Source organism: Salmo trutta, chromosome 19 (assembly GCF_901001165.1).
Source record: "Salmo trutta chromosome 19, fSalTru1.1, whole genome shotgun sequence".
In the NCBI taxonomy this organism is placed as follows: domain Eukaryota; kingdom Metazoa; phylum Chordata; class Actinopteri; order Salmoniformes; family Salmonidae; genus Salmo; species Salmo trutta.
Genome location: NC_042975.1, coordinates 6,795,727 through 6,818,973, shown reverse-complemented (window position 1 = coordinate 6,818,973; position 23,247 = coordinate 6,795,727). Strand labels below are relative to the sequence as shown.

General features: G+C 44.0%; 1 protein-coding gene across 4 annotated transcripts in view; it reads right to left on the bottom strand.

Annotated features, from left to right (window-relative positions):
* Positions 1-23,247, bottom strand: part of LOC115153907 (P2X purinoceptor 1) — a 46,292-nt gene that overhangs the window by 5,611 nt on the left and 17,434 nt on the right. For 3 of the 4 annotated variants that reach the window (XM_029699572.1, XM_029699571.1, XM_029699569.1), the window contains exons 2-10: positions 21,691-21,835; positions 12,936-13,007; positions 10,061-10,130; positions 6,204-6,294; positions 5,876-5,956; positions 2,578-2,719; positions 1,753-1,898; positions 563-653; positions 382-447 (exon numbers count right to left, since the gene is read on the bottom strand). In XM_029699572.1, the coding sequence (XP_029555432.1) occupies positions 382-447; positions 563-653; positions 1,753-1,898; positions 2,578-2,719; positions 5,876-5,956; positions 6,204-6,294; positions 10,061-10,130; positions 12,936-13,007; positions 21,691-21,835 (904 nt within the window). The remainder of the gene's footprint in view (positions 1-381; positions 448-562; positions 654-1,752; positions 1,899-2,577; positions 2,720-5,875; positions 5,957-6,203; positions 6,295-10,060; positions 10,131-12,935; positions 13,008-21,690; positions 21,836-23,247) is intronic. The other variant, XM_029699570.1, reaches the window with a different exon arrangement.

Here is a 23,247-nt window from a genome sequence, read left to right as displayed (position 1 = left end):
TGTAATTCTGTGATCACAACTACCTCCATCACATTGTTTAATAGATAAACATATTTGTTTAGTCTATTTCTATACAAGCTGTTTAAGAGATATACAGTAGGCTACTGGAGATTCTGTATGTTTTGCAGTGTCAGATAATATATATCCTATCAGATAGGGTGTGTAGTATTAGATAGTACGTGTAGTATTAGACAGGACGTGTAGTATTAGACAGGACGTGTAGTATTAGACAGGACGTGTAGTATCAGACAGGACGTGTAGTATCAGGTAGGACGTGTAGTATTAGACAGGATTAGATAGGATGTGTAGTATTAGATAGTATGTGTAGTATTAGATAGAACGTGTAGTATTAGGTAGGATGTGTAGTATTGAAAGACTCACCACTCCAAAGATTCCAACACCAGATCCTATAGCTGTTAGTGTTGGAATGATATCAAATTTTGTGGCCTAGAAAATAACATCAACAATCTTTAAACTTTTTAATCTACAGTCGTAAGGGAGGAATTCAAAAACTCTGTCTGGAACATTACAAGGATAGCAATCATGAACTTCAAGAACTTACCACTGAACGAACAATGATGTCAAATCGAATCCCAAACACTTTCAGAAGTGTTCTTTTCTCCTGCTTGTCCTCCATGTAATGCTTCGCATACCTAAAGCACAAAATGTAGACACACTTTTCAGCCTCTAGGCTAGTGTTCAGATCTGTATCTCTCTTCTGCCTTTCACATGACCCTAGCCATGCAACTAAGAAGAGTAAGCTGTATAATGAATTGTGTAATTTCCTTAGTCGCATGGTTAGCACGACCCCCAATGGTTAACACGACCCCCATGGCTATCACGACCCCCAAGGTTATCACGACCCCCAATGGCTAACACGACCCCCAATGGCTAACACGACCCCCAATGGCTAACACGACCCCCAATGGCTAACACGACCCCCAATGGCTAACACGACCCCCATGGCTAACACGACCCCCAATGGCTAACACGACCCCCAATGGCTAACACGACCCCCATGGCTAACACGACCCCCATGGCTAACACGACCCCCAATGGCTAACACGACCCCCAATGGCTAACACGACCCCCAATGGCTATCACGACCCCCAATGGCTATCACGACCCCCAATGGCTATCACGACCCCCAATGGCTATCACGACCCCCAATGGCTAACACGACCCCCAATGGCTAACACGACCCCCAATGGCTAACACGACCCCCCAATGGCTAACACGACCCCCCAATGGCTAACACGACCCCCCAATGGCTAACACGACCCCCATGGCTAACACGACCCCCATGGCTAACACGACCCCCAATGGCTAACACGACCCCCATGGCTAACACGACCCCCATGGCTAACACGACCCCCATGGCTAACACGACCCCCATGGCTAACACGACCCCCATGGCTAACACGACCCCCATGGCTAACACGACCCCCATGGCTAACACGACCCCCAATGGCTAACACGACCCCTTTCTAAGTGTTTTTCATTTATTTAAAATCTTAACTCAGAAAAGGCTTTTTCAATTTACAATAAGAAAGTGGCCCTTACAAGAATTATCAATAAATACTTTGTTAAATGATTTATTGAGATGGGACAGGAAATGTAGAAGAGATTGCGAGTCAGAAGGGGAGTAAGTTGTATTTCAAACCCATGCTGACTCTGGTACACATTTGTGCCAGGGTCTGCAGCACTGACGACGAGACCATACAGCCCGTACGTGGCAGATGCTTTATGTACCTGAAGTTGTATCCCACAGATGCTCTGGCCGTGTCTGTCTCGTCGGGGTTTCCATAGAGACCGTGGAAGGAGTAGATCGGTTTACAGTCTGACTGGTCATGGTCCAGGTTACATGTCCAGTCAATGATGATACCAATCGCCCCACCCTGTCAGATCAATCAATACATCCAGTCAACGATGGAACCACTAACCCCAAACAGCACAATGCCATCAACAACATCCAGTCAATGGAGGCACCAATAACACCAAAATGTCTTCGAACACTTTTTAAATCAGTTGTAATTTCAGTGTTCCACTAAGCTTTCACTCAGAAATGACCTTTGACAGAGCATACCTCGTTACCAATAACACCACCTTCATATCCCGTTACCAATAACACCACCATCATACCTCGTTACCAATAACACCACCTTCATATCCCGTTACCAATAACACAACCACCATCATATCCGTTACCAATAACACCACCATCATACCTCGTTACCAATAACACCACCTTCATATCTCGTTACCAATAATACCATTATTATACCTCGTTACCAATCACACATCACCATAATCATACCTCGTTACCAATAACACCACCATCATACCTCGTTACCAATAACACCAAGGTCATACCTCGTTACCAATAACACCACCTTCATACCTCGTTACCAATGACACCATTTCATACCTCGTTACCAATCACACCATTATCATACCTCGTTTCCAATAACACCACCCTCATAACTCATTACACCAACAAAAAAAACACTACCATACACAGACTGACAGGTACTTGCAAACCCCCTTTGCTCATAAATATAATAGCATATTGCTCACCTCTTTGGCTATGGCGGCGAAGTTGAAGCCAGACAGCTGTACCAAGTCACCCAGTCTGAAAATGGGACACAATGGGGACGTCTTTGGGTCATACAGGCAACTTTTGATGTACTGATTGTCGATACCTTCTACGAGGTTACACCTGGAGTGAGAACAGGAAGAGATCATTGTTAAAAAGATGGCAAGTTTATATCATACTGTACTGGTTATGTAGCAAAATAGATATTTGAATCAATATCACTTTTGGGACCTCCTCCATATTCAGTGCATAGCTACATACACAATATGTGTGTGATGTAATGCATGTATCAAACATAGCAACCATTGCCTGAGGCTCCTTAATGGTTACTAGGCTGAAGAGGCTAAAGAGGTGGTCTCTGGTCACTTCACTCATAGAAAATAAGGTGCCATCTAGAACCCTGTTCCTAGAGTTCCGCAGGTACTGCAGGATGTTGTTCCAACTAGGCACCACACCTGGCCAACTGAGCTAATTGATCAGTTCAGTGATTAGCCTAAATTCAACACACCTGTTCCTTCCAGGTTGGTTAAATCAAAAACATGAAGTGCCTGCGGCCCTCCAGGACCACGATTGTCTATCCCTAATCTAGAACCTTAAAGCGTTCTTCGGCTGTCCTCATAGGAGAACCCTTTGAAGAACCCTTTTTGGTTCCAGGTAAAACCCTTTTAGAACCCCTTGTTCTAAGAGCACATGCTGGTGGATGAGGTGTAGGATGTTATTTATTCTCCTGCCGACCGGCTCTATATTAACAAAAAAAAAATGTCACCTTTATTTAAACTAGGCAAGTCAGTTAAGAACAAATTCTTATTTACAATGACAGCCTACCCCAGACAACACTGGGCCAATTTTGCGCCGCCCTATGGGACTCGCAATCACAACCAAATGTGACGCAGCCTGGATTTGAACCAGGGACTGCAGTGACTCCTCTTGCACTGAGATACAGTGCCTTAGACCGCTGCGCCACTCGGGAGCCTAATATATGGTCTGAGGCCTCAATGTTCTGCTCCTCCACAGAAGAGCAGAGAGGGGGCAGTGTTATTAACAATGATGTATATAAACCCTGGATTGCTGATGCTATGTATCGGCCATTGAGAGGCTTTGAAGCCAACGGTCGGCCATATTTGCACTACCCAGTAGAAGAAGTCCTCCATAGGAGTGAATGTAATTCTACAGTATTTAAATTAAATGTTTCAAGGACAAAATGACATGTATTTAAGTATTTTTTGTTCTTGTAGTGGGGACAGTAACATCAGTAATATAAAACATTATACTTGAAGGAAAATGTTTTTACATACAGTACCAGTCAAAAGTTTGGCCACACCTACTCATTCAAGGGTTTTTCTTTATTATTAATATTTTCTACATTGTAGATTAATAGTGAAGACATCGGAACTATGAAATAACACAGATGTAATCACGTGGTAACCAAAAAAGTGTTAAACAAATCAAACTATATTTTATATTTGGAAGAATTTCACTCTGCGGTCCAACTCATCCCAAACCATCTCAATTGGGTTGAGGTCGGGTGATTGTGGTGACCAGGTGTGTTGGGTCATTGTCCTGTTGAAAAACACATGATAGTCTCACTAAGCGCAAACCAGATGGGATGGCGTATCACTGCAGAATGCTGTGGTAGCCATGCTGGTTAAGTGTGCCTTGAATTCTAAATAAATAATTGACAGTGTCACCAGCAAAGCACCCCCACACCATCACACCTCCTCCTCCATGCTTCACGGTGGGAACCACCTATGTGGAGATCATCCGTTCACCTACTAGAATTCAAGGCACACTTAACCAGCATGGCTACCACAGCATTCTGCAGCGATACGCCATCCCATCTGGTTTGCGCTTAGTGGGACTATCATGTGTTTTTTAACAGGACAATGACCCAACACACCTCCAGGCTGTGTAAGGGCTATTTGACCAAGAAGGAGAGTGATGGAGTCCTGCATTAGATGACCTGGCCTCCACAATCACCCGACCTCAACCCAATTGAGATGATTTGGGATGAGTTGGACCACAGAGTGAAGGAAAAGCAGCCAACAAGTGCTCAACATATGTGGGAACTCCTTCAATACTGTTGGAAAAGCATTCCAGGTGAAGCTGGTTGAGAGAATACCAAGAGTGTGCAAAGCTGTCATCAAGGCAAAGGGTGGCTACTTTGAAGAATTTTCTTAAAACTCACTATCAGGGAGTTACTGGATGACCTGCCACTGACCTGACCTCAGCTCACTATCAGGGAGTTACTGGATGACCTGACCTGACCTGACCTCAGCTCACTATCAGGGAGTTACTGGATGACCTGACCTGACCTGACCTCAGCTCACTATCAGGGAGTTACTGGATGACCTGCCACTGACCTGACCTCAGCTCACTATCAGGGAATTACTGGATGACCTGCCACTGACCTCAGCTCACTATCAGGGAGTTACTGGATGACCTGACCCTGACCTGACCTCAGCTCACTATCAGGGAGTTACTGGATGACCTGACCCTGACCTCAGCTCACTATCAGGAAGTTACTGGATGACCTGCCACTGACCTGACCTCAGCTCACTATCAGGGAGTTACTGGATGACCTGACCCTGACCTGACCTCAGCTCACTATCAGGGAGTTACTGGATGACCTGACCTGACCTCAGCTCACTATCAGGGAGTTACTGGATGACCTGCCACTGACCTGACCTCAGCTCACTATCAGGGAGTTACTGGATGACCTGACCCTGACCTGACCTCAGCTCACTATCAGGGAGTTACTGGATGACCTGCCACTGACCTGACCTCAGCTCACTATCAGGGAGTTACTGGATGACCTGACCCTGACCTCAGCTCACTGTCAGGGAGTTACTGGATGACCTGACCCTGACCTGACCTCAGCTCACTATCAGGGAGTTACTGGATGAACTGACCCTGACCTGACCTCAGCTCACTATCAGGGAGTTACTGGATGACCTGACCCTGACCCTGACCTCAGCTCACTATCAGGGAAGCAGGAGGGGAGAGATGTCCTCATGTTGTTGCTATGGTAATTGGCAATGGTGTGGTAACGGTATGATTATTTTGCTGTATAATGTTTGCCAGGATCGTGTAGGTTCAGAGAGACAGACACCACCTGCGTCCAGCACAGCTTATCGCATGTGCAAATACTAATGATATTAGGAAGAAGAAGCAACTATTTTATGCTTTTATGAGTATTATAGACTGGATCCATGTTACTCTCCTCATTTTCAATAGGCGTTGATGAAAGGATGCACGTTGTGTATCAAACAGGGGTCTTACCTCGTAACACCATAGGCTGGAAAGTTGATTGTGTTTTTGATGAACAGTGTGAAGTTCTCTGCCGACATCAACAGCGCAGGACTGCACAGAAAACAGTAGAACATATGAAAACAAAGACCAACAAAGCATAAACACATTATACACACACAGACACACACAGAAAGGTCATAAAAAGGAAATTGGTAGAGACCGTTTTCATTTCATCAGCCTACAAATCACTCGGTAGAGTCAAACGTTGTTCAGTACCATTCAGTACATAACACTTCTGATGAGTAATAAAACATTATACCTGTAAAGTGTTAACATAATTTTCAGGGATCTTACATACTCTGGGATATTGCCGTCATCTTCCACAGGACACCAGGCTAGCACCTCACACATCTTGGTTGTGTTCACCAAACACTTCCCCGTCATATGTCCTTGGGGTGGGGGGGTGGGGGGGTGGGGGGGGGGCAGTGGGACAGAGACACGGAGAAAAGACACGAGGGATATACCTTTTCAACATGGAGTAACAACTATGAGCCCACAGATTAGGGTTGTCACTATATCGGTATCGCGATACTCAAGAGGTATCGTTGCAAGGAAACAAAACATGAAGCTGACTGAGGAAAACAGTCGTAATGTTGGAAACAAACAGCATGATGTTGTCACCCAGAATCACATGTTTCTTTTAACAAGTTATAATCACACTATGTTCCATACAGCAGGGTTTTTAAAGATTCAAAGAGTTTAGTCTGCTTTGTGTTTTCCTTGTTGCCAGGGAAAATCAATTATGGTAGTATCGTGATACTGGTATCGTGACAACCCTACCACAGATGAGGATGTCTTTTAACCTGAAGAAATGACTTCCACTTTACAGAAATAGAATTGCTGTTTCAATCATCCACTCATCCAAACTTCTTAGAATCTCGACTAAAATGTGTCTCATTACAGAACACCAAAGGAAATAGTTAAGTGAGTGATGCATCTCTTTCATCTCTCACTGATCTTATACTGTAAGGATCATTTCTTTCTGCATGATTAGCATGGTTATTATCTGTGTGTGGTCCTGTCTCTCTGGTCCTGTCTCCCTGATCCTGTCTCCCTGGTTCTGTCTCCCTGGTTCTGCCTCCCTGATCCTGCCTCCCTGATCCTGTCTTCCTGGTCCTGTCTCCCTGGTCCTGCCTCCCTGATCCTGCCTCCCTGATCCCGTCTCCCTGATCCCGCCTCCCTGATCCCGTCTCCCTGGTCCTGTTTCCCTGGTCCTGTCTCCCTGATCCTACCTCCCTGATCCTGCCTCCCTGGTCCTGTCTTCCTGGTCCTGTCTCCCTGGTCCTGCCTCCCTGATCCTGCCTCCCTGATCCCGTCTCCCTGGCCCAGTCTCTCCCTGTCCTGTCTCTCCCTATCCTGTCTCTCCCTATCCTGTCTCTCCCTATCTTATCTGTCCTGTCTCTCTGGTCCCGTCTTTTTGGTCCCGTCTTTCTGGTCCCGTTTCTCTGGTCCTGTCTCTCTGGCGCTAGCTGGATTGGCAGAGAAGTGTGAAAAAGATTTACAGACACGGTAAAGTGAGCCACCCCACAGGACATGATCATAAGACTGGTTCACCTTGAGGGCTTTAACAACAGCTTCTGTTCTGTTTGCTTGCCTCTAGTTTCAACCACAGTCTAACCATTAACCAGCACATCCTTCTCAAGGACACAAGGATATATAGATGCCCACCAAGTCAACATGGCAGTTGTGGAGTCAACAGATCTAAATCATCTGCCAACAGCTTTCTGATTGAAACTGAAAGGGCTGATGTGGTTCTGAGAGGTTGAAGAGGCTTGGGTGTAACCCGGGGTCACATAAGGACTGTTACAATATACACAACCAGCCCTTTCAACTGCCACCTTATATAGGTTTTAGAATTATTATTGGATCCACTGCTGCTACTCTACTATTTATCTGCCTGTTTCTGACTGTCTGCCTGTCTCTGACTGTGTGCCTGTCTCTGACTGTGTGCCTGTCTCTGACTGTGCGCCTGTCTCTGACTGTCTGCCTGTCTCTGTCTGCCTGTCTCTGACTGTGCGCCTGTCTCTGACTGTCTGCCTGTCTCTGTCTGCCTGTCTCTGACTGTGCGCCTGTCTGCCTGTCTCTGACTGTCTGCCTGTCTGACTGTGTGCCTGTCTCTGACTGTCTGCCTGTCTCTGACTGTGTGCCTGTCTCTGACTGTCTGCCTGTCTCTGACTGTGTGCCTGTCTCTGACTGTCTGCCTGTCTCTGTCTGCCTGTCTCTGACTGTGCGCCTGTCTCTGACTGTCTGCCTGTCTCTGTCTGCCTGTCTCTGACTGTCTGCCTGTCTGCCTGTCTCTGACTGTCTGCCTGTCTGACTGTGTGCCTGTCTCTGACTGTCTGCCTGTCTCTGACTGTCTGCCTGTCTGACTGTGTGCCTGTCTCTGACTGTCTGCCTGTCTCTGTCTGCCTGTCTCTGCCTGTCTGCCTGTCTCTGTCTGCCTGTCTCTGACTGTCTGCCTGTCTGCCTGTCTCTCACTGTCTGCCTGTCTCTGACTGTCTGCCTGTCTCTGACTGTCTGCCTGTCTGCCTGTCTCTCACTGTCTGCCTGTCTCTGACTGTCTGCCTGTCTGCCTGTCTCTCACTGTCTGCCAGTCTCTGACTGTCTGCCTGTCTCTGACTGTGTGCCTGTCTCTGACTGTCTGCCTGTCTCTGACTGTCTGCCTGTCTCTGACTGTCTGCCTGTCTCTGACTGTCTGCCTGTCTCTGACTGTGTGCCTATGTCTCTGACTGTGTGCTTATGTCTCTGACTGTGTGCCTATGTCTCTGACTGTGTGCCTATGTCTCTGACCGTCTGCCTGTCTGCCTGTCTCTGACTGTCTGCCTGTTTCTGACTGTCTGCCTGTCTCTGACTGTGTGCCTATGTCTCTGACTGTGTGCCTGTCTCTGACTGTGTGCCTGTCTCTGACTGTCTGCCTGTCTCTGACTGTCTGCCTGTCTCTGACTGTGTGCCTGTCTCTGACCGTCTGCCTGTCTCTGACTGTCTGCCTGTCTCTGACTGTGTGCCTGTCTCTGACTGTCTGCCTGTCTCTGACTGTGTGCCTATGTCTCTGACTGTGTGCCTATGTCTCTTGACTGTGTGCCTGTCTCTGACTGTGTGCCTGTCTCTGACTGTGTGCCTATGTCTCTGACTGTGTGCCTGTCTCTGACTGTGTCTGTTTGCATGCTTTAATAGAATGACAATCCAAGTCACTCAACCATCCTGGATCCTGGCTGCTTAGAACATGGAAAGTTGTTGATCTAAATCAAGCATACTTTTTCTTCTTGAATGCATGACTTCGGGCAGGGAAATTCCTGACTAGTCAAAATGTTTATCTTGGTGGCTTTGTTTTGTGTGACTAGTGTATTGTACATTTAGCTCATAGAAGCCCCAGAGTACAGAATACACCCAATACACTGCTCTGACTTTCCTACAGTCCAACTTTACTCTCCATGGGATCATCTGTCTCTTCCTCCCATCCTCGTTTGTCACACGATTGTGAACTGAAACTCACCAAAGAACCGCTGAGAAAGTTTACCAACGATAAACAAACTTAATCCTAAAACAATGAGACAACTGGACACTTAAAACACCTGAACGTTTTTTGTTGTTGTTGCTCTCTGACAAGTGAAATCATGTGCTGTTTTAATTTCTGATAAATAACATTTTAATTTCAGTTATCAGTACAGAGACACTGGTGGCTAGAAATATGTACAATGAGAATCCTCTATATCGTAATAATTTAAGAAAGTAAGGGATAGACAACGAAGGGCTCATTATTTCCACAGAACTCCCAGCCCCTCGTTGTTTATCCCTCATAACGTAGTCACAGAGACGATGGCTAGTGTGAGTAGTCAGGTAGGGAGGGGGTAGTGGTAGTAATGGATGGCTAGATTTGCCAATGCGGAAGATATTGAGGAGGGTTAGTTAGTCACAGTGTTTCTCAACCTTTTTCATACCAGGGGCCAACAAGCAATGTTTTTTCCTCCTTGGGGGAAACTTACATTCAAACTAGCACTGTAGAACTGACGACATTAGTGTCCGTTAACTATCTCAGGGACTGGCCGGCGATTTACCATAGACTGGCGCTGGTCCACGGACCAGAGGTTGAGAAACACTGAGTTAGTGAAGGGGACTGTGCCACACTGTCACACTGCCATGCCGTCCGGACTTTACCATCTCCCGTACGTTCTGATCTCCCTTCACAGTCTGCGTCGGAGCTGCATCGATTCTTCGAGTTTGGGGGCTGAAACACAGGAGTTGGAGTGAGTGTACAGTGTATTCGGAAAGTATTCAGACCCCTTCCCTTTTTCCACATTTTGTTACGTTACAGCCTTATTCTAAAATGTATTAAATATCTACACACAATACTCCTTTTTTTGTGTGCAAATGTACTAGGGTAGGGGGCAGCATTCGGAATTTTGGATGAAAAGCCCAAAGTAAACTGCCTGCTACTCAGGCCCAGAAGCTAGGATATGCATATAATTGGTAGATTTGGATAGCAAACACTCTAAAGTTTCCAAAACTGTTAAAATAATGTCTGTGAGTATGAGGAAAATCCATCCAGGAAATACTATTATTTTGAAAGGCTGTTTTTCCATTGAAAGCCTATCCACCATACAAAGATTTAGGACCCAGTTCACGATCTCTATGGCTTCTGCTACATGTAGCCAGTCTTTAGGCATTGTTTCAGGCTTTTACTCTGAAAAATGAGGGAGATACAGCACTTTCAATGAGTGGACAGTGGAAATTTCCAGACATGAGTCCAGCGCATGATCGGGAGCGCGCCTTTCTTGTTTCTCCTTTTCTATTGACGAAGCTTTTGTCCGGTTGAAATATTACTGATTATTTATGACAAAAACAACCTGAGGATTGATTTTAAACATTGTTTGACATGTTTCTACAAACTTTTATTGTACTTTTTTGACTTTTCGTCTAGATGTTTTGAGAGCGGAATGTTATTCTCAAAGGCTACCCAGAACATATCCCAGTCCGCGTGATCAAAACAATCTTGAAGCATGGATTTTGATTGGTCAGACCAGTGTTGAATAGACCTTAGCACAGGTACTTACTTTTTGAGTTTCTGATTTACCAAATGGAGGGCTGGGGAGGGCCTTGTTGGCATCTTGAAAAGGCGAGTAGCAGTAGTCCAGTGTTTTTCCTAAGTTAATACTACAGTCAATGTGTTGATAGAACTTCAGTAGCGTTTTCCTAAAATTTGCTTTGTTAAAATCTTTATTTCTGTCTGAGCAATTAACTGAGAACCCAGCTGGCTGTATGGATGGGGACAGTATATCCCGAGAGAGCCATGAATCAGTGAAACAGAGTATGTTACAGTCACTGATGTCTCTCTGGAAAGAGATCCTCGCCCTGAGCTCATCTAATTTATTGTCCAGAGACTGAACATAAGCGAGTAATATACTTGGAAGCGGTGGATGGTGTGCCCACCTCCTGAGTTGGACTAGAAGTTCACTCCGAATACCTCTTCTCCGACGTCGGCAACTTGGAGTAGCATCTGGGATAACTTCAATTGCCCTGGTGGGTACGAACAAAGGATCCAATTCGGGAAAGTTGTATTCCTGGCCGTAAAGCCAGTGAGTTGCCGCCGCTCTGATATCCAAAAGTTATTTCCGGCTGTATGTAATATCACAAAAAACATTCTGGACTGATAATGTAAGAAATAACACACACAAAAAAACAAAATACTGCAAAATTGCTTAGGATCTAGAAGGAGTTCTGCCATGCCTGTTGACGCCTTCTTGAGCATCACGGTGGCAGCATCCTTATATGGGGATGTTTTTCAGCAGCAGGGACTGGGAGACTAGTCAGGATTGAGGGAGAGATGAACGGAGCAAAGTACAGAGAGATCCTTGATATAAACCTGCTACAGAGCACTAAGGACCTCAGACTGGGGTGAAGGGTCAGCTTCCAACAAGACAATGACTCTAAGCACACAGCCAAGAGTGGTTTCGGGACAAGTCTCTCTGAATGACCTTGAGCCAGAGCCCAGAGCCCGGACTTGAACCCGATCGAACATCTCTGGAGAGACCTGAAAATAGCTGTGCAGCGACGCTCCCATCCAACCTGACAGAGCTTGAGAGGATCTGCAGAGAAGAATGGGAGAAACTCCCCAAATACAGGTGTGCCAAGCTTATAGCGTCATACCCAAGAAGACTCGAGGCTGTAATCGCTGCCAAAGGTGTTTCAACAAAGTACTGAGTAAAGGATTTGAATACTTGTGTAACTGTGATATTTCATTATTTATTATTGCAAAAATCTCAAAAAAATAATTTGGCCTTTGTCATTATGGGGTATCTTGATTAGATTGATGATGGGAAAAAATTATTTAATCCATTGTAGAATAAGGCTGTAACATAACAAAATGTGGAAAAAGTCAATAGGTCTGAATACTTTCCGAATGCACTGTATATATATCACAGGAGGTTAGTGGCACCTTAATTGGGAGGAACAGGCTTGTTGTAATGAAAGGAGCGAAATCAGTGGAATGGTATTAAATACATCAAACACATGGTTTCCAGGTGTTTGATGCCATTCCATTTGCTCCGTTCCGGACATTATTATGAGACGCTCTCACCTCAGCAGCCTCCACTGATACAGTTATATACACACACACACTAAGTGTACAAAACATTAGGAACACCTTCCTAATCTTGAGTTGCAGACACTTTTGCCTTCAGAACAGACTCAATTCATCGGGGGAATGGACTACAAGGCATCGAAAGCGTTCCACAGGGATACTGGTCTATGTTGACTCAATGTCGTCCCATAGTTGTGTCAAGTTGGCTGGATGTCCTTTGGGTGATGGACCATTCTTGATACACACGGGAAACTGTTGAGCGTGAAAACACAGCAGCGTTGCAGTTCATGACACATTCAAACAGGTGACATCAATAAGGGACCATAGCTTTTATCTGGATTCGCCTGGTCAGTCTATGTCACGGAAAGAGCAAGTGTTCCTAATTTTTTGTACACTCCTGAATCATGATCTCTGTGCAAATTTAGGTAAAGCTTTTGAGAGGAGTTGACTTACCTCAGAACATTTATCAATTTTCTGGCCTTTGGTCATAATGTAGTTGGTCATCACCACAAAAGAAGAGTCCCCCTGAGGTACGAGAGAGAGAGAGAGAGAGGGAGAGAGAGAGAGAGAGAGAGAGAGAGGGAGAGAGCGAGAGAGGGAGATGGAGGGAGGGAGGGAGAGAGAGAGAGAGAGGGAGAGAGAAAGGGAGAGGGAGATGGAGGGAAAGGGAAAGGGAGGGAGACGGAGAGGGAGAGAATGGGAGGGAGAGGGAGACGGAGGGAGGGAGAGGGAGGGAGAGAGAGAGAAAGGGAGGGAGGGAGAGAGAGAGAGAGAGCGAGAGGGAGGGAGAGAGAGAGGGAGAGAAAGGGAGGGAGAGGGAGATGGACGGAGTGAAGGAGACAGAGGGAGAGAGAGAGGGAGACGGAGGGAGGGAGAGAAAGAGAGAGAGGGAGAGAGAGAGAGAAAGAGAGAGAGAGGGAGAGAGAGAGAGAGGGAGGGTGAGGGAGAGGGAGACGGAGAGAAGGAGAGAAGGGAGGGAGAGAGAGACGGAATGAGGGAGAGAGAGAGGGAGGGGCGAGGGAGACGGAGGCAGAGAGCGAGAGAGAGACAGAAAGAGAGAGAGAGAGAGAGAGAGAGGGGGGGGGAGGGAGAGATGGAGGGGGAGGAAGAGAAAGGGAGGGAGGGAGAGTGAGACGGGGGAGGGAGGGAGAGAAAGGGAAGGAGATGGAGGGAGAGAGAGAGAGAGGAGAGAGACCGAGAGAGGGAAGTAGAGGGAGATGGAGGGAGGGAGAGGGAGAGGGAGAGAAAGGGAGGGAGACGGAGGGAGGGAGAGAGAGACGCAGGGAGGGAGAGAGAGAGGGAGGGAGAGGGAGACACAGAGGCAGAGAGAGAGAGACAGAGAGAGAGAGAGAGAGAGAGAGAGAGAGAGAGAGAGAGAGAGAGAGAGGGAGAGAGAGAGAGAGAGAGAGAGAGAGAGAGAGAGAGAGAGAGAGAGAAAGAGATGAGAACGTTATCTTCAAATGAAAAAAATCTGTCAAATATCACCAGCCGACGGTTGATGATAGCGAGAGGAAATGGCGGCTGTGCTTGAATCTGAAAGTGCGACAAGTGAAGTTTGTGACAATGAATGGAAAATTGTGAAATCAAAGACTGGATCAAAACAAGCAAAAGTTGTAGTAGAAGACAATGACTGGTGTAGTAATGCATTTCTAATTAGACTAGGTGAATATTTTGGGAAATCCATTTGTAATATCGAGGACTGTGAAGAAAGCAGTGGGAAATTTCATCAAGGTTACTAGAAGACGCCTTGTTTTGGATTTGATTTTAACTTTATTTAACTAGGCACGTCAGTTAAGAACAAATTCTTATTTTCAATGACGGCCTAGGAACAGTGGGTTAACTGCCTTGTTCAGGGGCAGAACAACAGATTTTTACCTTATCAGCTCGGGGATTTGATCTGGAAACCTTTCGGTTACTAGTCCAACACTCTAACCACTAGGCTACACTGCTGGCCCCCTGGTTAATTGTGTCGATGAAGAACAGAATAAACGTACACTGGATCTGGCTAAATTGTCTACGTCAGAAGCAACACGTATTGATCTTCGGAGCAGGGCGCCTGCCAGAGGAGTTATAGCTGGAGGCTCCTTGGATATAGATGACGAGTACCTTAGTCAGAAACTCCCAGGAGTGGTCAGTACACGTCACCTGACCCGTATGGTAAATGGAAGGAAGGAGAAAAGTCTATCGATATTATTGTTGTTTGAGGAAGACTCTACCTGGATATGTGAGGTATGCGGGGAGAGCGTTTGTGTCCAAACCACTACAGTGTGGGAATTGCAAAGGATAAGGTCACGTGTCAAGTGTTTGCTGATGGTAGAAGTATGAAATAGAATAATCTGTGAATGGAAAATGTTGCAACTGTGATGGGGATCATACTCTGGACTTCCTTGAGTGCCCTGTTAGGGTGAAGGAGTTTGAGGTGTCAAGGATCAGGGCTGTGCAGCAGATCTCCTACGTGGAGGCGGTGAAGAGAGTCGAAGGGGAAAGAGGCAACAGTGTTGAAGATATGGAGGTGGATCCATTGCAACCAGTTGATAGTGTTTAAAGTCAATCGGATGATCTGGATACACTCAATGTGAAGAAGGTGGATTTTGTGGCATTTACAGAGCTTTCGGAAAGTATTCAGACCCCTTGACTTTTTTCACATTCTGTTACGTTACAGCCTTTTTCAAAAATGGATTAAATCAATAAAAATCCTCAGTAATCTACACACAATACCCCATAATGACAAAGCGAAAACAGGTTTTTAGACATTTTTGCAAATTTAAAATAAATACAATATTTACATAAGTATTCAAACCCTTTGTTATGAGACTCAAAATTGAGCTCAAGTATTTCCATTGATCATCCTTGAGATGTTTCTACAACTTGATTGGAGTCCACCTGTGGTAAATTCAATTGATTGGACATGATTTGGAAAGGCACACACCTGTCTATATAAGGTCCCACAGTTGACAGTGCATGTCAGAGCAAAATCCAAGCCACGAGGTCAAAGGAATTGTCCGTAGAGCTCCGAGACAGGATTGTGTCGAGGCACAGATATGGGGAAGGGTAACAAAAACATTTCTGCTGCATTGAAGGTCCCCAAGAACACAGTGATCTCCATCATTCTTAAATGGAAGAAGTTTGGAACCATCAAGACTCTTCCTAGCAATCGGGGGAGAAGGGCCTTGTTCAGGGAGGTGACCAAGAACCTGATGGTCACTCTGACAGAGCTCTAGAGTTCCTCTGTGGAGATGGGAGAACCTTCCAGAAGGACAACCATCTCTGCAGCACTCCATCAATCAGGCCTTTATGGTAGAGTGGCCAGACGGAAGCCACTCCTCAGTAAAAGGTACATGATAGCCTGCTTGGAGTTTGCCAAAAGGCACCTGAAGGACTCTCAGACCATGAGAAACAAGATTTTCTGGTCTGATGAAACCAAGATTGAACTCTTTGGCATGAATGCCAAGTGTCAAGTCTGGAGGAAACCTGGCACCATCCCTACGGTGAAGCATGGTGGTGGCAGCATCATGCTGTGGGGGTGTTTTTCAGTGGCACGGACTAGGAGACTAGTCAGGATCGAGGGAAAGAGAGATCCTTGATAAAAACCTGCTCCAGAGCGCTCAGGACCTCAGACTGGTACATCTTCTAACAGGACAACGACCCTAAGCACACAGCCAAGACAACGGAGGAGTGTCTTCTGTTCAAGTCTCTGAATGTCCTTGAGATGCCCAGCCAGAGCCCGGACTTGAACCCGATCGAACATCTTTGGAGAGAGATGCTCCCCATCCAACCTGACAGAGCTTGAGAGGATCTGCAGAGAAGAATGGGAGAAACTCCCCAAATACAGGTGTGCCAAACTTGTAACGTCGTACCAAAGAAGACTTGAGGCTGTAATCGCTGCCAAAGGTGCTTCAACAATGTACTGAGCAAAGGGTCTGAATACTTATGTAAATGTGATATCTGTTTTTTTATTTTTTTTATAAATTAGCAAACCTTTCTAAAAAAATACTTTTTGCTTTGACATGATGGGGTATTGTGTGTAGATTGACGAGAGAATAAAAATAAAAAAAACATTTAGAATAAAGCTGTAACCTAACAAAATGTGGAAAAAGTCAAGGGGTTCTGAATACTTTCTGAAGGCACTGTACAGCCACAGTGATTAATTGTACAGCACAATTGTCTAAGAAGTCCAAGAAGCAGAATATCATTACAGCTGCAGCTGAGAAGTTTTTGGGGCTCCATGGCATCCCGCTAGAAGCACTGCAAGGACCATTGTCGCTAGAAGCACTGCAAGGACCATTGTCGCTAGAAGCACTGCAAGGACCATTGTCGCTAGAAGCACTGCAAGGACCATTGTCGCTAGGAAATATCTCGTCCTCACAGGAGGCTTCTGCGCCTGTGTTGAGACCTGATTAGAATGAGTTTTTTTTTTTCAAGAAAAGTAGGTTGATTTTGTTTAGGTTATTTCTTTTTTGATAGTTTGTTTGATATTTTATTTATTTTAACCCAAATATTTTTCCTTTTTTGGATCGTTTTTATCCACGCGCCACAGTAGGTGGCGAAATGCACATCCAATTGTTGCAAACGACCCATACAAGTAGAATACGAACTTCGCCAGCTTTTAAAAGGAAAGAAATATCGGCGTGGTAAAAATAATAACTGGTCCCCCTTAAAACCGGTTGCTTTCAATCGTTCAGCAACTCCGTTCGGAGAGGCGCACCAGAACGGGAATGCTTTACGCTTATTCCAGATACCTAACAGTATCTTTACAGATTCAATTCTCTAGAACCTTGCGATTCTAGGTCACAAACAGATGCCGCGTTAAAAACAACTGGGAACTCGAAAAAAACGACGTCGGTGGTCTTCAGGGTCAGACATTTGACACCTCTTTTCTCCCATCAGTCCCCAGTACTTAAAGATACAGCATTTGACAGTGCATTCAATGAAAATAATAAACATAAGATCATAGACCAGATATACCCTTCTTGGTCAGTTGGAAAAAAATACATCATCTTTCCTCTCTACCTACTGGGCTGTCCCAACTAACTTCATAGTTCACTGGCCTAAATGTGTAACATTTGTTACAACATGACAAACCTTTTGTCACTGTTGTTATGGAAACAGACCTATAGCCCTCCCCATAGAAATATAATGACTGAATTAACATGAGGGTGCAATAAAAATAGCCCTGGTCTAGGCACTTCCTCGTTCTAGTAACACTATTTCTATGACTCTTGATATCCGGTTTTCCTTCTATTGGCCCTCTCCCTAGTCTTGACCATGATGTCGTTCATGTCAATGTAAACTAACTCATATGTAGAGGCCATATATAGCACAGTATATGTAGCCCTTGCATTAATAAGGCCTGGTACAGGAGCCTTCCTGCCTGGATAACTGCATTAGATGTCATCAGACCCGGGTTCAAATACGATTTCAAATCCTTTAGCTGAGCTTGATTAAATTTGCCTGTGAGCTTGCCCAAGCTTTCCAAAATGCCATACCCTCGGCCGTCTGACACTCAAGGCAGGCTAATTTATTTGAAAGATATGAAATAGTATTTAAACCCAAGTCTGGATGACATGCTTGAGTAATTTCGGTCACGGGATCTTAAGTCATTGATTGTGACCACATCGAGAAGAAGTGGTTCTTTACCATGCAAAGAGACAGATGGGATAGCATCAATTCCTGTCAATGTTATAGAATGTCAGCTAATTGACAATGCAGTTGGTCAGTATAATTTAATTGTGGATGAATCTAATTAAGACATGTCTGTGTAGTAGTAATACTATATAACCAGTATCAATGTAATTGTTTTGGAAAATCACCATGATACTCAGGTAGATGATACTCAGGTAGATAAACAAATACCATTATAACAGGCAAGGTCATCTTCAGGTAGATATCTTGAATATTATAGGTAAATAGATACGGATATATGATGACAGGGTGTATAATCTTGATATGTGTTTTATCATCGTCTTACGGTTTGGCATCGATCTCTGTCCTCCTTACCGTCAGTCAACCAGTTCCGAATGAAATAGACCAACTGTGGCCACACCTTTCAGAGTACACAGTAGTGCTTTCTTTATGGCTTAGACATGGGCAAACAATGGACTGTCACTTTGTTTACAGAGAGTCTCATGTTTGTCTCTGTATTTGCCTAACGTGTGAGCAGGATCAGGGTGCGTACAACAGGAACCACTGGTGAAAGTTAGGTACAGTTTCTCTCTCTCACGCCTGTTTGTTGACAATCAGGAGTGTTTTCAACTCCTGTCTCGGTAATCTTTGTCTTCGACAGTCTGTCAGACGTCTTTCTGACTTCTGTAGATGAATCTCTCTGTAGTACTTTATACTACACTATTATTACAATACGTCTACACTACTACTAAAATACTACTACACCACTATTACCATACTATTACCTTACGACACTACTACACGACTATTACCTTACTACACTACTATTACAATACTACCACACTACTATTACACTACTACACTACTACACGACTATTACCCTACTACACTACTATTACACTACTACACTACTACACGACTATTACCCTACTACACTACTATTACACTACTACACTACTACACGACTATTACCTCACTACACTACTGTTACACTACTACACTACTATTACCCTACTACACTACTATTACTACACCTTACTACACTACACTACACTACTATTACCTTACTACACTACTGTTACACTACCACACTACTGTTACACTACTACACTACTATTACAATACTACCACACTACTATTACACTACTACACTACTATTACAATACTACACTACTACACGACTATTACCTCACTACACTACTGTTACACTACTATACTACTATTACCCTACTACACTACTATTACTACACCTTACTACACTACACTACACTACTATTACCTTACTACACTACTACACTACTATTACAATACTACCACACTAATATTACACTACTACAATACTACACGACTATTACCTCACTACACTACTGTTACACTACTATACTACTATTACCCTACTACACTACTATTACTACACCTTACTACACTACACTACACTACTATTACCTTACTACACTACTGCTACACGACTATTACCTCACTACACTACTGTTACACTACTATACTACTATTACCCTACTACACTACTATTACTACACCTTACTACACTACACTACACGACTATTACCTTACTACACTACTACACTACTATTACAATACTACCACACTAATATTACACTACTACAATACTACACGACTATTACCTTACTACACTACTGCTACACGACTATTACCTTACTACACTACTGCTACACGACTATTACCTTACTACACTACTGCTACACGACTGTTACCTTATTACACTACTATTACCTTATTACACTACTACACTACTACTACACTATTATTACCTTTCTACACTACTACCACACTACTACTACAATACTATTGCACTACTACACTACTACCACACTACTACTACACTACTATTACCTTACTACACAACTACCACACTACTACTACACTACTATTACCTTACTACACAACTACCACACTATTACTACACTACTATTACCTTACTACACAACTACCACACTATTACTACACTACTATTACCTTACTACACAACTACCACACTACTACTACACTACTATTACCTTACTACACAACTACCACACTACTACTACACTACTATTGCACTACTACACTACTACCACACTACTACTACACTACTATTACCTTACTACACAACTACCACACTACTACTACACTACTATTACCTTACTACACAACTACCACACTATTACTACACTACTATTGCACTACTACACTACTACCATACTATTACCTTACAACACTACTACACGACTATTACCCTACTACACTACTATTACAATACTACTATACTACTATTACACTACTACAATACTACACGACTATTACCTCACTACACTACTGTTACAATACTATACTACTATTACCCTACTACACTACTATTACTACACCTTACTACACTAATATTACACTACTACACTACACTACACGACTATTACCTTACTACACTACTACTACCTTATTACACTACTACTACACTACTATTACCCTACTACACTACTATTACAATACTACCACACTACTATTACACTACTACACTACTACACGACTATTACCTCACTACACTACTGTTACACTACTATACTACTATTACCCTACTACACTACTATTACAATACTACTACACTACTATTACCCTACTACACTACTATTACTACACCTTACTACAATACTACCACACTACTATTACACTACTGCTACACGACTATTACCTCACTACACTACTACTACACCACTATTACCGTATTACACTACTACTACACCACTATTACCGTATTACACTACGACACTACACTACTATTACCTTATTATACTACTACACTACACTACTATTATCTTATTACACTACTACACTACTACACTACTACTACACTATTATTACCTTTCTACACTACTACCACACTACTACTACAATACTATTGCACTACTACACTACTACCACACTACTACGATGCTATTAACTTACCACACTATTACTACACTACTATTACCTTACTACACAACTACCACACTACTACTACACTACTATTACCTTACTACACAACTACCACACTACTACTACACTACTATTACCTTACTACACTACTATTACCTTACTACACAACTACCACACTATTACTACACTACTATTACCTTACTACACAACTACCACACTACTACTACACTACTATTACCTTACTACACAACTACCACACTACTACTACACTACTATTACCTTACTACACAACTACCACACTACTACTACACTACTATTACCTTACTACACAACTACCACACTACTACTACACTACTATTACCTTACTACACAACTACCACACTACTACTACACTACTATTACCTTACTACACTACTATTACCTTACTACACTACTACCACACTACTACTACACTACTATTGCACTACTACACTACTACCATACTACTATTACAGAACACTGGTAGATATCCTGTGAGGCTCAGTTCCTAAAGGTTCTAGAGATCTGTGACCTTTCAGGTCATTCATTCATTCATTCATTCATTCATTCATTCATTCAGTAAAATGTCCTTCTTATAACAATAATACCTTAGTTGGTCCACACTCAGCCAATGACCCACCTGTACAGGGAAGACAAAGTCGGCCACGTCCCAGATCCTCTCCTCTCCGGTCACATTGGTGTAACCCACCCCCTTCATCTTAGTCAAGACAGAACCCACGGCCGTGTCTGATGACTGGTAGCCTTTCTCATAGATGAACACCCACCTGGACAGGACAGAGGATACCACCAGTCAATTCAACATTTTCATAAAGCCCCAACAGTTGTTGTTTACATTAACCCGGCCAAGACCCTGAAAAGCAGAAGAACAGTGGTAAGGAAAAAATCCCTGGAAGGCAGACATTTTGAGAGGAACCAGACTCATGCGAGTGGTTTCAGCATCAGAGATACACTACATGACTAAAAGTATCTGGACACCTGCTTGTTGAACATCTCATTCAAAAATCATGGACATTAATATGGAGTTGGTCCCCCCTTTGCTGCTATAACAGCCTCCACTCTTCTGGGAAGGCTTTCCACTAGATGTTGGAACATTGCTGCGGGGACTTGCTTCCATTCAGCCACAAGAGTATTAGTGAGGTTGGGCACTGATGTTGGGCGATTAGGCTTGGCTCGCAGTCAGCGTTCCAGTTCATCCCAAAGTTGTTCAATGGGGTTGAGGTCAGGGCTCTGTGAAGACCAGTCAAGTTCTTACACACCAATCTCGATAAACCATTTCTGTAAGGACCTCGCTTTGTGCACGGGGCATTGTCATGCTGAAACAGGAAAGGGCCTTCCCCAAACTGTTGCCATGAAGTTGGAAGCACAGAATCATCTAGAATGTCGTTATATGCTGTAGCGTTAAGATTTCCCTTCACTGGAACTAAGGGGCCCGAACCATGAAAAACAGCCCCAGACATTATTCCTCCTCCACCAAACTTTTCAGTTGGCACAATGCATTCGGGCAGGTAGCATTCTCCTGGCATCCACCAAACCCAGATTCGTCCGTCGGACTGCCAGATGGTGAAGCGAGATTCATCACTCCAGAGAACACATTTCCACTGCTCAAGAGTCCATTGGCGTCGAGTTTTACACTACTCCAGCTGACGCTTGGCATTGCGCATGGTGATCTTAGGCTTGTGTGCGGCTGCTCAGTCATGGAAACCCATTTCATGAAGCTCCATATTAACAGTTCTTGTGCTGAAAGCTTCCAGGGGCAGTTTGGAACTCGGTAGTGAGTGTTGCAACCGACGACAGGCGATTCGAACCAGGGTCTGGAATCCAACCAGGGTCTGTAGTGACGCCTCTAGCACTGAGATGCACTGCCTTAGACCACTGCGCCATTCGGGAGCCCAGAATGATTCAATTGCAGAAAAATCCTAATTGAACTACATGTTGATCTTGAAAACCAATATGAGAATAATAATGTATTCCATATTGTTCAATGCCATAATCCTCATGTCAATTTCACAAACTGAACCTCAATGCCAATACAAGAATGATAAAATCGAAAGAATGATTGTCAAATCTTTCGTACCATATCAGAGAAATGGTTATGAAGGTTGGTGAAATAACAACATAAATATTCACATTCCTTTTTTTACATATAATTACTATTACTGCTTTACGTCACCTACTG